This window comes from Notechis scutatus, chromosome 5 (genome assembly GCF_049901735.1).
Source record: "Notechis scutatus isolate UNSWTSFEM ecotype Mainland chromosome 5, rNotScu1.2, whole genome shotgun sequence".
NCBI classification, from domain to species: domain Eukaryota; kingdom Metazoa; phylum Chordata; class Lepidosauria; order Squamata; family Elapidae; genus Notechis; species Notechis scutatus.
Genome location: NC_142013.1, coordinates 31,637,690 through 31,654,084, shown reverse-complemented (window position 1 = coordinate 31,654,084; position 16,395 = coordinate 31,637,690). Strand labels below are relative to the sequence as shown.

At 34.6% G+C, this 16,395-nt stretch overlaps 1 protein-coding gene across 1 annotated transcript; it reads right to left on the bottom strand.

Moving 5' to 3' along the window:
* Window positions 1-413: 413 nt before the first annotated feature.
* NIT2 (nitrilase family member 2) lies at window positions 414-12,250 on the bottom strand. Its single transcript, XM_026681804.2, has 10 exons — window positions 11,771-12,250; window positions 9,623-9,741; window positions 7,498-7,618; window positions 7,326-7,414; window positions 5,507-5,600; window positions 4,970-5,044; window positions 3,933-4,011; window positions 3,546-3,644; window positions 3,082-3,137; window positions 414-2,600 (listed from the first exon to the last, which is right to left on the bottom strand). Exons 1-10 carry the CDS (start codon window positions 11,796-11,798, stop codon window positions 2,509-2,511), a joined length of 852 nt encoding a protein of 283 aa, XP_026537589.1. The 5' UTR covers window positions 11,799-12,250; the 3' UTR covers window positions 414-2,508.
* Between the last annotated feature and the right edge of the window lie 4,145 nt (window positions 12,251-16,395).

Here is a 16,395-nt window from a genome sequence, read left to right as displayed (position 1 = left end):
TTTGCTGAAATTTGGGGAGAAAACCCATTCCATATTAGGGATAAGTTTCAGCCTTGAAATACCTCAATTGTGAAGATAGACTGTAATTTTCTTCAAAATGTGAAGAACGTATGAAATTTGATATTTCAAAAGACATAATTTTCAGTATTCTGGCTGTTCACTAAGCTGTTTATGACTTATGAGCTATATTTTTCAGAATTTTTACAGCTTAGCACGTGCAATAGCAAGGATCAATTATGTTCCTACAGCTCTTGATGTAGACTGAATAGGGGAATATGGGAATGAGGTGTATAGAGGAAAGAAACAAGTATATGCTGGACAGAAGAATATTAATAGCCACACAATCATCTCATCTGATAAGTTGCTATTTTTTAAAAGTTATAAAAAAACTAAAGTTCAAATGGGCAAATAGATGGATTCTATTCATGTTTTATTTTGTTGTCAGATAGCGCAGAAGCTGTGGGTATGTTTCTGTGTAGGTCTGTATACACACCACATTGATAATACTGCTATATAAGTTATATAACGACTACAACATATGGGGTTGATTTATTGTACATTAATATTATTCATGCAATTAAGAAGTATTATAAGCCATTTTTTGACCAGAAGTGATTCTTATCAGCAAGCATAAATTTTATTTTAAAGATTTATATGGCCACCAAACTTAAGTAACTCTGGATGACTTAAAACAATAAAACCAATAAATATTTTTCAAAAAACACCTCTGCACCCTAATTGTCCCATGGAGATTCCCCATAGCAGGCTCATTTACTCTTTCCATGCTTCCCATCCATATAATTTCAGCACCTTAGTTAAAAAACAATAAATTTTAATGACTTTCTAAAAGACTAGAAGGGTGGGGACCTGTCAAATTGCCAGCAGGAAGATGTTTCATAAGGTAAGAAAATATTTGCAGACAAGCAAAAATAAAAAAACCAAAAAGTACATTGGCCAAAGATATTTTTTTTAAGTGTAAGAAAGCCTGAAGAGAATTTTTAATTATGGAACATTAAAGAAATTAGTTGTCCTATCTGGCTTATAATTGGTGATTAAGGGACCAAGACAGTTTATTTAAAACACTAAATATGTGCAGTCTAGGCAGCTGGAATCAGTTCATGGTTTCCAAATCATAAACCATTCCCAGTTCTGAATATAATTTAATGGGTGGAAGAGATCCAGAACACCCTTGGAATGATAGCTTTATTAACTGGACTATAATCAAAGGTGGTATTCAGCAGGTTCTGATCAGTTCTGGAGAATGATAGCGGAAATTTTGAGTTGTTCAAAGAACCGGCAAATACCACCTCTTGACTGGTGATTTTACAGTGTCCTTCCCCTGCCACGCCCACAGAACCGGTAGTAACAAGCTTTGAATCCCACCACTGACTATAATGTCCAAATTTTGAAATGCTGCTCAAGATAGAAGTAGCTATAGATCTAAATTATTGATGAAAACTGAATTGTAGCTTAACTTCATTCCTTGGCTATCAACCTCCAGATGTGGAATCATCCCAGATGGATAAAACTATCCTTGCATGAGGTTTAGTTTGATGGGAAGTAACCAGGGAGAATTTATGGATAGCTGCAGCAGCTCAAAAATAAAAGCTCTTCAGGTCAGTTGGAGTGCTACAGGATAATTTCTTCATATACATCTTGAGAAGTAATGAGAAGGTACAGAACCAATCTTCAGACCTTTTGATGTTTGGGACTTCTAAGAGACAGAATGCCAAAACTGCTTCTTTAGATAAATAAAATCATTTTGATGAATGTATTTTTGATGAATGTGTCCATAAAAAAGCCTATTTAAAGTCACATCCAATAATCAGTACTGGCGCAGAGATCTAAATGGCACTTGCCATTAATTCATGTAAGGTGTCTGCAAAATTAAAGGATTTAATGTGTTTTGGAATCTGTTCAGAACTTATACACTGACTAAGTGTATCTGATTTGCAAGCAGCTGGCTAAATCTTAATGCAGAGAATGTATACACAAAAGCTTCACATTAGAACTGGATGAACTTTGGTCAGACTTGCATGATGTTTCAAAAGTGTCTTCAAAATGGGGGAGTTTAGCTAATTTAATCTCATTTAATTATTTTTCATAAAATCAAATAAACACCATACTTTAAAAGAAGCATGCATTTGCTAATGAATTTTCAGAAGTAACCAATTTAGGTCAACTAACAAAAATGGAAATTTTCTGTTTTTACTTAATGTATTATTTTGGTAAAAATATATTGTCCAAAATGGAGCATTTGTTGATGTGACTGATTATTCCATTTTCATAAAAATATTTTTATATGTATATAAAAGTTCTGTATATATGTCAGAAAAGTTTCTAATGCAATACAAAATGTCCAAAATCTGCAGACTAAAAAAATTTTAAGCTCACTTTCACTATTATATGGAGATTATTTGAATTATCAATAAACTTGATTTACTAGTTTATTACACTGAATTAGCTAATAATAGCTATAAGAAAAAAATGTGTCAGTCCTAATTGGAATCATACAATTTTTGCTTCAACAGTGTAAAGATCAGATCGTTTCTGGGAAAAAATGGGGATTTGTTCACGGATTTCTTCAGCCTTCTTTAAGTCTGTATAAAAAGATAAAGTCATATTATTCCCAATTCTGTTTCTTTCCCATAACAATATGATTAAGCAGCATATAGCCTGAACATATTTCCTATCAACCACTAATTAAAGCATCTGCATCTTTCCTGAGTTGTGTGGTCAAAATAAAAACTATCCCCTACAAGCTGTATGATCCTAGAAAATTGTGCATGCTTTAATGAATTGCAAAAAAGCATTTGTGTTCCAGCAACTTCTGATGTTTGTATTCTCAACAAAATCTGAAGCAATGCAGACTTGTTATCTAATACTGAATATTTACATCTTCATAAGGCAAATCTTATATCAACAGATTGAACTATTTGAGGCACTTGTTATAGATGAAAAGTTCTTAAATGAATTCACTCTTACAACCTTTTGAACATAATCAATATTCCAACTAATAGGCAAAAACAAAGCTAATTTACAAGAGCCTTTATAAGATTTAAATTAATGCTATCAACTCACCTATTTCTGCATAGACAATTGTTTCTTCAGTGCCAGCTTTGGCTATAACCTCACCCCTAGATAGGAAAACAAAAGTTTAACAAATGATGTATTGCCATAGTGTGACCTTACTGATTTCTTATTCCCCTATTGGTCTTCAAAGGAGTACCTCCTTGAACTGTTCTAGAAATTTACTTTTTCGGAACTTTTATGTTCTGTTGAATGGAAATTGAAAAAAAAATTATCCTTTGATGAGGTTATCTTGAATTCAGACAAAATGGAAGAAGGGTATCTTTAGTGACCAGGACAAAGATACAATTTTTTTCTGCTAAGGAGCCATGGAGATAATGTTTGAACATTCTTTCGGCCAGGTTTAGTTACATGTGAAGGTAATTGCTACTTTAAAAAAAAGTTACTATACATTTTAATTTGGCAATTTTGACTTGTTGGTTGTGACATATCAGTAGAAGTAGTTTCTTACTTACCATGGATTTACTACCGTACTATGTCCCCAAGCCACATAAGATCCTGTCTCATCCCTAGCAGGAGATGCCGTTGCTACATAGACCTGGTTATCCACAGCTCTGCCAAAAAGGGAAAGAAAGAGTATCAGCCTATCAATCCTTTCAAGATGGAGTTAAAAATGTGGCACTTGATTTCTTAAATATGGAAAACTGGTTTTTTTTAATTCATTCATTAGCAAGCACTATATATTAGATCACAGGTATCTGAAACATCAGCAAATGAGATAATATAGTTTGAATTTAAATTTTAAAAAAGTTAAATACAATAACCAACAGTTATAGTACAGAGTGTCACTTCAATGTAACAAATATAGAAATGAGTGTAGGCACAAATAAATTGATTCTTACCTGCCTCTTTGCAGCAGTTCCCAGTGGGCTGGCCCAGTTGTCAAATTAAAAGCCCCTGGATATACTAGGAATTTGCAACCTTAGTTCAAAAGGAAGATAGGATGACAATATTTTATTTTATTTATTTGATTTGTCAACCACTTAGATAATAGAGATGAGAATAAATGAAAGTATAAATACAGGAAATAGGTACGAATAATTGGAGACAATAGGACAGGGACAGTAGGCATGATTGTGCACTTATGCACATATGACCAGAAAGATACAGTGTGAGCAAAAGAAAGTTATTATTGTTAATTTGATACACTTTAGTCAACCCTTTCTATTTGTTTTCATTGGTTAATCTGTGAAGTATATTTGAAAGTATAATTTTAAGAAGCCAATTTGCACTAAAACCTGCCGGATTAGAATTCCAAACTGATATTTGAAATTACTGCTAACTGAAAACAATGGCTTGCTTCCAAGCCCATGATTGATGTTTATTTGTTTAAAGCTTATGTTTTTTGTTGATTTTGTTGTTTATTGGATCATTTCAGTCTGAATTGTCTGATTTTATTTTTAGGATTTTTTTTCTAGTTTTGTACACTATCCAGTATCCATTGGAGATGTTCAGCTAATAAATTTAAATCCTCCTCCTCCACCACCATCATAAGAATAACCACATGCCAATGCTACTTGACTTCTAGAAAAGACCCCTTGGAGATGACACTTTGATTTGCCAGTGGAATGGTTGCCATTTTGAAGCAGAAAACCTGTTAAACTAGTTCTAATTCTATCCAGTTGCAGTACAATTGGAATGGCCTCAACACTATAGGTCTTCGGGAAAATGAGGAAGACCTACCTTTTCCCCAAGCACTGGGCCAGGATGAATAAGATATATTTTTACTGGATGCTCAATTTTGTCTCCTTTAAGTTTATTTGATTTGATAATTGTGTAGTGTTTTTATCCTTATTTGCTGCCCAGGGTTTCTCTAGTAGATGGATAGCCATGTACATTTAATTTAATTAATAAATAAAGAGGTTTTCTTAATTTTTACCTTTCTGGGTGTAGATTTGAGCTAGCTCAGGAAATCGGATGTCATAACAAATGCCAATTCCTATTTTACAGTATGCTGCATCAAAACAAGACATGCAAGACATTTCTTATTACTACAGATCAACACTGATGTCTATAGAAATGGTTTTTTTGTGTGTATAAAGTATCTACTATGTCAGAGGAAAATAATCCTTGTTTTTAATATCGATATAACAAGCTTGCTCTAAATCACAAGTTTCATTTCAGGAATTAAATAGTTTTCATCAATTCATATCTTTCTACTAAAAATAGGGTTAAGAACTCTACAAATAAGTAGTTACATGCAGAGAAATCCATAGAATATATTTTCCAGCACCATGAGGTACGTTAAATTTTTATAATGGTACATTTGATCATAATTTATAATCAAATATGAAGGAACTGAATGTACATTAAGATGTTAATCGTGAATAAAATCCTAGCTTTAGAAAAAAAATACATTAAAAAAATCTGAAAGTGAATTGGTTTTCACTGTCAAAAACAAAGCTTCTTTACTTACGTGTATCAAACACAGAAAACCTGTCACCTGGACTCAGAGTTTCTGATTCCTGAAATCGGATTTTTCCAGGCACATTAATGTCAAACAAATGAATCTGTTTTAAAATTGAAAACAATTCTTGTTTAAAGATTCTTTTTGTATATACTCTGTACAAATTCACAGAATGGTACATTGAATTCAATGGTACATTGAACCTTCCAACTACTGCTATGCCAGACCATCAACTTACAATTAAACACAGATAAAAGTTTTGTCCAGGAATAAATGATCAATCACTAAACTGAAAGATGACACTAATACATTGAGAGTCAACCATTTTGGTCCTAGCTTCTTGTGAGTAGTAAAAAACATCAAAACATTTCTGTTACATCTGAGCTAAGTAGTAGTTTCAAATAAGTTTTAAGCCACTGGTCTGGAAAAAAAGAGATGTTTTCTAATTGCAAGATATTGACTTTTGACAGGTATTTATGGGAAACAAACTAGTTCCCAGAAAGTGCAAGAAATTCATGCACTCCTCAACTGAAGTACACTTTGTCTTAATGCAGCTATATGTACAAACCAATATAGCATGTTAAATAATACTGTGTGCACGAGCAACACATACTTCATTTAGATCACTTGAAAAGATTTAACTTTCAGAAAGCACCACAGAAGTTTTGTTTAATGGGTATGACTACTGGCTAAATTACAATGTCATTCCACCAGCTCTTCCTAGAAATAATTAAACCACGATTATTGCAACAGTAAATAATCTACTGGTTAATATAGTTAACGAGGAATGGATGATTGTGACAGAGGTAGAGCACTGAAATACCCTTGTTCTTCTGTGTTACTTCTTTGACACATATGCACATTAACTTCCGTTACCTACTATCAGTTAATTATTACTGTTGGAAGTAATCTCATACATTGGAAGAAGTCAGAGAGAATTAATATCCATTCTTGGTTTTGTTAATATTTCCAGCAGTAAATACAAAAATGTTTCCACAAGGTAAATTTTCAGTGTATAGCTTAAATCTCTTTACTATTATCACTGTCATACAAGTCATAAAAGAAATAAAATTGTGTGATATTGACAGTATAAGGAAAGGAACAAAGGCTCCTAGATTCAGATGCAATCAATTTAAATCCAGATATGAAAATGGAAATGAGAGGCCCTGAGCTCTTCTATAAAAATTAGAACCTGTGCTAAGTTGAAGATTCTCAAGAAAAAAAATCTCCAGTATTTTTAAAAGTTGTTTTTAAATAAAATCTATTTCTAAACTGTAGGAGGGAAAATGTAACAAGAGATAATTCTAAAATTCTACTAAGTTATCTAAATGAGAACTCCACGCTTCTCTCAATAAAGAATTGTATTAATTCTTTTAAATGAATCGGATACAGTCGTTGACTTACAACAGTTCATTTAGTGACCCTTTAAGGTTACAATGGCACTGCAAGAAATGACTTATGACCATTTTTCACACTTACATCATTTGTAGCATCTCCAGGATCATATGACCAACATTCAGATACATGGCAACTGGTTCATACATATGACTGTTGCAGTTTTCCCAAGGCCATGTGATCACCTTTTGCAACATTTTGACAAGCAATATCAATTGGAAAGCCGGTTTCACTTAACAGCCATTTTACCAACTTATCAACTGCAGTGATTCACTTAACAACTGTGGCAAGAACATTCGTAAAATGGGGCAAAATTCACTTAAATGTCTCAGTTAACAACAGAAATTTTGGATTCAGTTGTGGTTGTAAGTCAAGGACTACCTGTAATGTTATCAAAGAAAGAAAAAGGGACAAACAAGAATATTTTTTGTACCTTTCTGTATTTAGCTAACATAGTGCCATCAGGACCAAAAACCGTACACGTATTATACAATTTTCCTGCATCGTCCTCTGGAATAGAACCTGTTAAAAACAAAGACAATTATTTAGTCAAATAAATAGGCTGCATTTATATACAAAAGTAAAATTTAAAACTAACAATTTACCTCCAATGAGATATATACCACATTCCTTTGCAATATCTGAGAGCTTCTGTGTGCAGTCTCCAGGAATTTTCTCTGCATATTCTGGGAAATATTTTGTGCCATAGGGACAATTGAAACATTCCTATAATGAGACCCCAAAAAAGTCAAACACCCATGTAAGCATATTTAAGGAATATATCTTTTTAAAAAACGTAACATAAAAATATAAAATGCAAAAATGACTGGCCATAAGGGGAAAAAAAACAGTCATGACAGTAGATTTGTTGGAGCAGTCTTAACGCCATATCTTTTTTTTCAACCGGAGGAATAGACTCTGATAAAATGGCTGAAGTGATACTGGAATTATACAAACCTGGTTCACATAACATGTAAAGTCATAAATACACTATAAATCATGAGAGACAACCAGTTTGGTGTAGTGATTAAGTTGCTTACCTAGAAACCAGGGGATTGGGAATTCTTGGCCTCTCTCAGGCATAAAAGCTGTGTAACTTTGAGCCAGTAATTCTTTATCAACCCAATCCATCTCACAAGATTGTTGTTGTGAGGCACATAGGAGGCAGGAATATCAGGTATGTTTACCATCTTGAGTTTATGTATGTGTTTGTGTGTGTATGTATAAATCAAGGCAGAATAAAAATATAATACACTTCACCATAGTACAGGTAATCTTTGATTTATAACAGGTTGCTTAGTGATAGTTCAAAGTTACAATTGACCCCCAAAAATGGACTAACAACCCAATTTTGAAGTTGCAATGTTTGCCCCCCCCCCCCAGTCACACGACCCACTTTTACAGCTATTTGCAGCACCCTGCATTCATGTGACCATGATTTATGTTTTTGCCAGAAACCGGCATTTACTTTTAGTTTCCAGCAAAAACTTCCCTATAGCAAACAGTGGGTTCGCTTAATGACCACCACATTCGCCTAATGACTGCTGCAAAAAAATATTGTAAAATTAGTCTCGATTTTCTATTGTGATCAGTAGGCTCCATTATGGTCATAAGTCAAGGACTACCTGAATGAATAAGCTTTTACGGGTTTCAACATACTAAGCCATAATGTGATGTCTTTGGCTTAATAGCTAAGGAAACCTCTGCCCCTCAAAACCTACATTATTGCTTAGCCTGATCTATAAACTTAGGTTTCAAAATATCATAAGCAAATAAACCCTTTGCTTTTTTCAAGAAGTTCTGCTCAGACCTTGTTGCTTAATTGAGATCATTATTTGGATAGACATGGGGTTATTTGGGGTGTAGTCAGCAAGTATCTGGCTGGTTGGTCTCTTTCAGGCATAAAAACTGCTGCATGGCTTTGGGCCACTAATATACAAGGCCTTGGATTTTGGCTACATCTGATACAAGTTCTTTCAACTTCATTTCAGCAGAATCAGAGATAAGCACTTTCAAATGGGAAAACTTATCTGGGCTACAGTTATTACTCAATTCTCTCCCCCCCACATTAATATCCCTGTTTGCCTTCTATCACTGCAAATGAAGCCCTAATATTCACTTGAAATCAGAATGAAAACCATTTTTAAATCAAAATAAACTGACCACATTTCCCAAAATATTTGTCATGTGGCCAAGATAAATATCACACAAACACCAAATTTGCACAAAACATCCGGAAAGAGTCCAGTGCTCTGCAGAAAAGCAACAAAATATCATCTTTAAAATATGTGAAAAATACAATATTCTAAAACAAGAAATAAACAATGCTTTAAAAACATACAATGCTGCAATGGCTAAAGTTTTGCAAATCCAACTGGGATGAAAAACATTGAAATTTCAATTACATAGGAGTAATGGGCCCTGGCTATATTATTTAAATTAGTGGATTTGAGGTACCTTGATTAAAAATTATTATGCTGTGATATACCCTTTGAGTACTTGAAAGTTATAAATCAACAGGCAGGAGAGTTTAAGTAGCATATAGATGCAGGGATAGCTGAAGCACTTAGTATTTGTCTGAAGCCCAATTTTAATATTCATTCTGATCTTGGAAAGAAATCCCTAACTATGCCAGGGAGAAAAAAAATAAGCATCAAATGTAGAGCTCAGGAATAGTAAAAAAAATAAATCTGAATTTGGAGAATAATATTTGAAAAATGTTATACGCACTGGCAGAATTACAATTTTTGCTCCTTGTCCTGCTGCAGTTCTTACAAGTCTACAGGCTCTGTTCAAGTTGTCTGTTTTGACAGCAGACACATGGAGCTGGATGAGTGCTAAACGAAAATCTAAATGTTAAAAAAAAGGTAAATGATTAGCTATGAAGAAAAACAAACAAAAAATCTTACCATCAATTTTCAATTAGAAAGACACACCTTCCTCCCATACCATTGTTAAGCAACCAAAAAACTTAAAGAATTAAGCAACTTAAAAGAATTGGGGGTACCAAAGACCATGTTGAATAGGGACTGGAATTTCAATGTAACTAGGTAGTTAGATGGCACCAAGAGGAAGAAACTGATGTAAAGAAAAAAGAGAGGTTACGCAGCACTCTTGATTAAAATAATAATTCTGCATCAACTTACTCCCAACAATTAAAGCTTTCCTTTCTCTTCCTTATATAAATTGTGTTAAAGTTGAATACAAGTTGAACATTAGCAAACTCTATAATGCCGCTGTTAAAAACATATTAGTGAAAATGCACTTGTGTAGAGGTGAATTGGGCCTTTAAAAATAACAATTACTATTTTAGGGCTTATAATATAGGTAACCATGTCAAATTATTCTCCAAAGCACCAGGGAGCAGGACAAGAAATACTAGTTGGAATCTGATCAAAGAGAGAAGCAATCTGGAATTAAGGAGAAACTTCCCTAACAGTAAGGACAATTAACAAGTGGAACAGCTTGCCTTCAGAAATCGTGGGTGCCCCATCACTGGAGGCTTTTAAAAAGAGACTGGACAGGCACTTGCCTGAGATGATATAGGTTCTCCTGCTTGGTAGGGGGCTGGACTAGAAGACCTCAAAGATCTCTTCCAGCTTTATTCCATTCTATTCTAAAAAGATTACCTATCCTCAATTTATCTGATCACATAAGTTGAAGTAGCCAGAAAGAATGAAACATCCTGGTATCATTCCATGAGACCCCGTGATCATAAAATGTTATTTCTTGAGTGCACAGTGCTATAAAATTATTGTAGTTATAAGTTTTCCCAAAATTTCAGATATTAAAAAAAGTTTCAAAACATCTTTATGAATATATTGGAGCATAATTTACAAAACTGGCTGAACAGCAGAACTGCCTATCACCAACGTTTTCCTGCACCTCAACCCTCTGGTACAAATACTGTTGTGTACTTACTTCTTGGTACTTTAGTACTTGGGAGTCCAAATGAGCAAACTGAGTACCACATTTAACATGATAACTCATTGCACAGTAACCGAGAGACATGCCAAATCTCAAATTGATCCAGTTAGAGGATAAGTTCATTTTTAGTATTAAATATTAATATTTAATAGAGATAAGTTCATGTATTACTGTAAATGACAGCCAGTTTATTGTAGTGATTGAGACATCAGGATAGACACCAGAAGACCACCTTAGCCATGAAGTCAACTGAGTTATCTTGGGCAGTCACTTTCTCTCAGTCCTAAGACAACAAACCACTTCTGGAAAAAAAATCCTTGCCAAGAAAACTCTAGCAACTTGTCCAGGCAGACCCTGAGAATCAGATCCGATTGAATGGAATTTACTAACATAGTTATATAGCTGGGAATTACACATACGAACCACATATATACACAAACAGTACACGAATAAATTCCCTTAGGATTTTATTCCATGCAATTTTAAAGTGTAGACTGATTCATGAACGTTATTGTGATAACAAATTGATTTCAGTATTTGCTAAGGGTTCTTTTCTTTATACTAGATGCAAAAAACTAACACGAGTATCCATTGAAGTTATCCAAAATTATGGAAAAAAATAAGAGCACTTAAGGTTAAGTAGAAAATATTTTCTTAAACAGAAGCAGTCCCCCCCCCTTTTTTTAAAAAAAAAAAATTGCTCCCCTCCACAGACCAAGCTACGGCACAACTACAGCTCGACGCCAAGCTACATAAAATTGTACTGGAAGGTCTCTAGTTAAGTTTGTTTAAAAATTAGACACGAAGGAACCCAGCACCTCTGCCAGTCATCTCCCCTTAGAAGACGGCAAGCCTCAGGCCAGAGACAAAGTTTCTCTTCTCTTATTAAGCGTTCAGTAGAAACTGAACTACTTGAGCACACAATTTCCCCTTGTAGGAAAAATTACTCACTGGCCATGACTCCTTTCACCAGCTGCATAACATTGATTCGCTAAGGTTTGCCGCTGTCCAGAAAGAGTCTTAGAGAACACAGCGCATGCTCAAAAGGAACAAGGGCTTCTAGGAAATGTAGTTCTTTAGGATCATTTATTTCCCGGTTTTTAGCTACGGTATCTTATATCTCCACATCTCCCACAAGCCCTTGGTCTTACTAGACTAGAGTCTTTGAGAATGATGGGAATGATGGGAGTTGAAGTCCAGATCATTGAGCGGATTCCAGATTCTCTATCCTTGAAAAAGGATAAAAGGGGTTTATTATTTCCTCCTTTCTTCCGCTGTCAGGGCTTTTGTAGTATGTGAAAATATGTGAAGCACATAGCCCAATATTTCGTAATGGAAAACTGCGAAGAGGAATGATAAGCTTGCTGAATTTGTAATCAATAGTCCTGCAGAGAGAGAGCTGTCATGAACACCGCTATACTTCACTTAATCAGACAAGCATATTTGAGCTACAAAGATAGAGATGGCTGGTAGAATAGAAACCTATTTGCTGCCATCTAGCAGCCATTTGGGATTTTGCAGGTCTTCTTTTATATACTGAATACCACCTAAAGTAAAAGACCCCAAGAATGACAAAATGGCAAATGTAATTCAGTGCCAAGAGCTGCATGTCTTGCTGTCTATAAAGACCAAATTTCATATATATTAATGGAACTTCAGAACAACTTATCTGGAAACAGCTATTTGGATCATGGTGGGTAGCTCAATGAAAATATAAACAGAATGTGACTATTAAGAAAACATATTAAAAATGAAATGTTAAATAAAACTTCAAATATAATGATGCCCTTGTGTAAGGATCAATTGGAGTGCTGTACGCTTCTGAAGATTGCATCTCAAATACCGTATTGTTTTGCACCTTTACCAAAGTGGGGGGGGGGAGTAATCAAAGTCAGAGAAAGAATTCAAGAACTTGAAATGTTCTAGTTTACAGTCAAAAATGGGCAAAGAGAGGGACGTTATAGAGGTACAGAATAGATAAAATAGAATTCTTTATTGGCCAAGTGTGATTAGACACACAAGGAATTTGTCTTGGTGCAAATGCTCTCAGTATACATAAAAGAAAAGATGCATTCATCAAGTCAAGAATCATAAGGTACAACACTTAATGATCGTCATAGGGTACAATAAGCAATCAAATCATACTAGGAAACAGTCAGTATAAATCATAAGGATAAAAGCTACAAAGTTACAGTCATACCGTCACAAGTGGGAGGGGATGGGTGATAAGGAGTGATAAGAAGATTCATAGTAATAGTAGTGCAGACTTTGTAAATAGTTGAACAGTGTTGAGGGAATTATTTGTTTAGCAGAGTGATGGCTTTTGGAAAAAACTGTTCTTCTGTCTAGTTGTTCTGGTGTGCAGTGCTCTAAAGCGTTGTTTTGAGGGAAGGAGTTGACAGTTCAGGATGTGAGGGATCTGTAAATATTTTCAGAGTCCTCTTTTTGACTTGTGCAGTATACAGGTCCTTGATTGAAGGCAGGTTGGTAGTAATTGTTTTTTCTGCAGTCCTAATTATCCTCTGAAGTCTGTGTCTGTCCTGTTGGGTTGCAGAACCAAACCAGACAGTTATAGAGGTGCAGATGATAGACTCAGTAATTCCTCTGTAGAACTGTATCAGCAGTACATAAACTGTGCATAATGTCAACAAGTATACAAAGTGTGTGTGGGGGGGTTGCTTTATTTTTAGTCTTCCTCACAGTCTAAGAAAGATTCTGAGTTGTGTTGAGCAAGATAGATGACAAATAAAACAAAACAATTAAAATACTTCTTTAGAGTGCACTGTTCTTATTAAAGAATTTGATGCTACCAACGTGACCATCAAAGGGAGCCTCAACAAATTTGTAGAAAATATATGAATGGTTGTGGGGAGCCAGAGATATTCTTTTTATGTTAATATTGTTGTAAAAATTAACATATAAAACAATTTAATTAATAATTTGTGTTGAATTTCAATTTAAAGTTATAATGCTGTAGGATTTTAACCTACTTTTTATAATGGGTGCTGGCATGTGTATTTCTGGCTGATCTGGAACCTTCCAAAGTGTTGGATGAGAAATGACAATGTTGTCTAAGTGGTAATGGGCTGAGAATGGCCAAGATAAGGAATTAGACCTACAAAAATGGGTTGTCTAATTATTTTCTTTCTATTCAGTTGGCAATTCTACTTCATGATGCCTTAGGCATATTCTCTGTACCAATAATATTTCTCAGTCCCTGAGTTACAAGAGTTCATTTCAACTTACAAATGGCACTTAAAAAAGTGACTTATAACCATTTTTCACACTCACAACCATTGCATCATCCTCATGGTCACATGATCCAAATTTGGGTGCTTGGAAACTGGTTCAAATTTATGGTAAAATTGCAATGTCCAGGATCAGGTTATCTTCTGCAACCTTCTGATAAGCAGTCAGTTGGGAAGCCAGATTCACTTAACGATCATGTTACTAACGTAACTACAGTGATTCATTTAACAACTGTGGCAAGAAAGGTCATAAAATGGGGCACAACTCACTTAGCAAATGTTTTGCTTAACAACATAAATTTTGGGCTCAATTATGGTCGTAAGTTGAGGACAACCTGTATTTCCTCCTCAGTAACTATCAGTGTAGTCCCCATTGTATTAAAAGGCCTCTAAAATATCCCTCAAAATCATGTCCCATAGATCTGACATGATGAAAAGTGAAATGTTTTGAAAGAAAAAAAACAAGAAAGTCCAGTTGACTTTTTGAAAAGCACCTTTGCAACAAGCCATGAAACATTGCAAGTGGAGAGAGCTGATAAGGTGTTGCAAGGAGCACTGATTGACTATAAGTTAGATGTAACATACATTCATGCTGATCTTTTCTACTTAAAAAGTGCAGCACAGCCATGATGGTGCAGTAGTTAGAATGTAGTATTGCAGGCTAACTGCCAACTGCCAGCAGTTTGATTCTGACCAGCTCCAGGTTGATTCAGTCTTCCATCCTTCTGCAGTTGTAAAATAAGAACCCAGATTGTTGGAGACAATATGCTGATTCTGTAAACTACTTAGAGAGGACTGTAAAGCACCATGAAACAATATACGTCTAAGTGCTGTTACTATTTCAAGACAATTTTGAGTAATAAAATATGGATTTCAGCAATCAAAAATAACTGTTGTGAGTCCAATGTGATCACTAATTACTGCAATGTTCTAAATACTGCAGACTGAAATACTGTACCTTAAAAGCACACTTGCTTTAGATCAATTGATTAATTAATGAGATTTACTTTCAAATTGTTTGCAATCTTACACCATGGCTATATGACAATGTAATTTTAAGCACATTTTAACAATGATCAAATTAGAAATTCATAGGTTTATGGCCTAAGGGGAAGGAAAACATTGCTTTTCTTTAAATATTTATGTCTTACTTTAGCAGTGAAATCAGGAGCATAAAATTATACCAGGACCAAAAATATCACCCACAAATTAATACTATATCACTTATTTTATGTCTCATATATGGCATTAGCATTCCCATGAACTCATACAGTAGGCAGTTGTTAAAGATCAGACTTTTTAAGTAGTAGCTCTCCTATTCCAAGGTTTTATTTTGGGCTTAGGCAAAGATATATAGACAGGCCTTTTAGCTTGTTAAATTTCTATCATTCTGTATTAAGTGGCTGTAGAATTTGTTCTTCTGTCTGTTATGTTAGACTTTCTTCCACACACAGAATTTACAGTATTTATTCCTTTCATTGTTGCATAGAATAGTTTGTTTTGCTTTGCTTTTCCTAAATACCATCTTCTATTGAACAATAAACCCTTATAATAAAGTATATAACAACAGTGTTCCAATGCTCATGGCTGCTCTAATAGTAAAGTAGGTGCAGTAAAAGTAAAGACAATAAGCTTGGCTGAAAGAGGAAAGTGGGGCAGTGCAGAGATTAGGATTCAAAGACAAAATATAACTTGAACTTCCCATGGAGAGTCAATGCATTCAATACCCAGTGCCTGGTCAGAACACTTTAGAGCAAATGCTTTTTTGAGGATTCTTTTCAGCTGTAGAGGCAGCCACATACGTACATGAAAAGACATGACTGCTTTTGGGTGTTTGTAACAAGTGTTCCACACATTCCAAATCCCACATTTTCTTTTAAATCCAAATCTTACTTAGACCAAAATATGGTTACTAAGCAGAGTTCCAATATGTTGTATTAACTTCCTATACTCCTTAGATAATGCGTCAAGGAACTGATACTTAAATGTGAGTGTAATTAAGCAATTGCACTCTTTGCAACAGTGCTAAGCAGAAGTAATACTACACAGGCTAACTGTGTAGCGGAGAATTCAAAAAGAAGTTTCATCACTATCACTGGATGGAATTCATTGAAACTTCCAGTGTACACCTGTTGCTTTGCAAGCACTCAAATTCACAGAATATTCCTCACCCTCCAGAATAGACTGAGGAATGAAAAATTAAAGGAAATAGTTAGAATTGCATTAATCCGATCTAAGATGTGAAGTGTAGATTTTTGCTATTATTGTTATTCCTTGGAAATGACGGTTGGATCAGGCATCCTTTATCCAAATGACTTGGACAAATAA

What these genes read in the sequence shown, in the direction of transcription:
- NIT2 (XM_026681804.2), bottom strand. Translation starts at nt 11,798, where the DNA reads ATGCAGCTGGTGAAAGGAGTCATGGCCA. An exon ending in TGTTAGCTAAATACAGAAAG is followed by an intron (nt 5,601 to 7,325) that starts GTACAAAAAATA and finishes ATTTTAAAACAG; the next exon opens with ATTCATTTGTTTGACATTAA. An exon ending in TCAAATCTACACCCAGAAAG is followed by an intron (nt 4,012 to 4,969) that starts GTAAAAATTAAG and finishes TTTTGAACTAAG; the next exon opens with GTTGCAAATTCCTAGTATAT.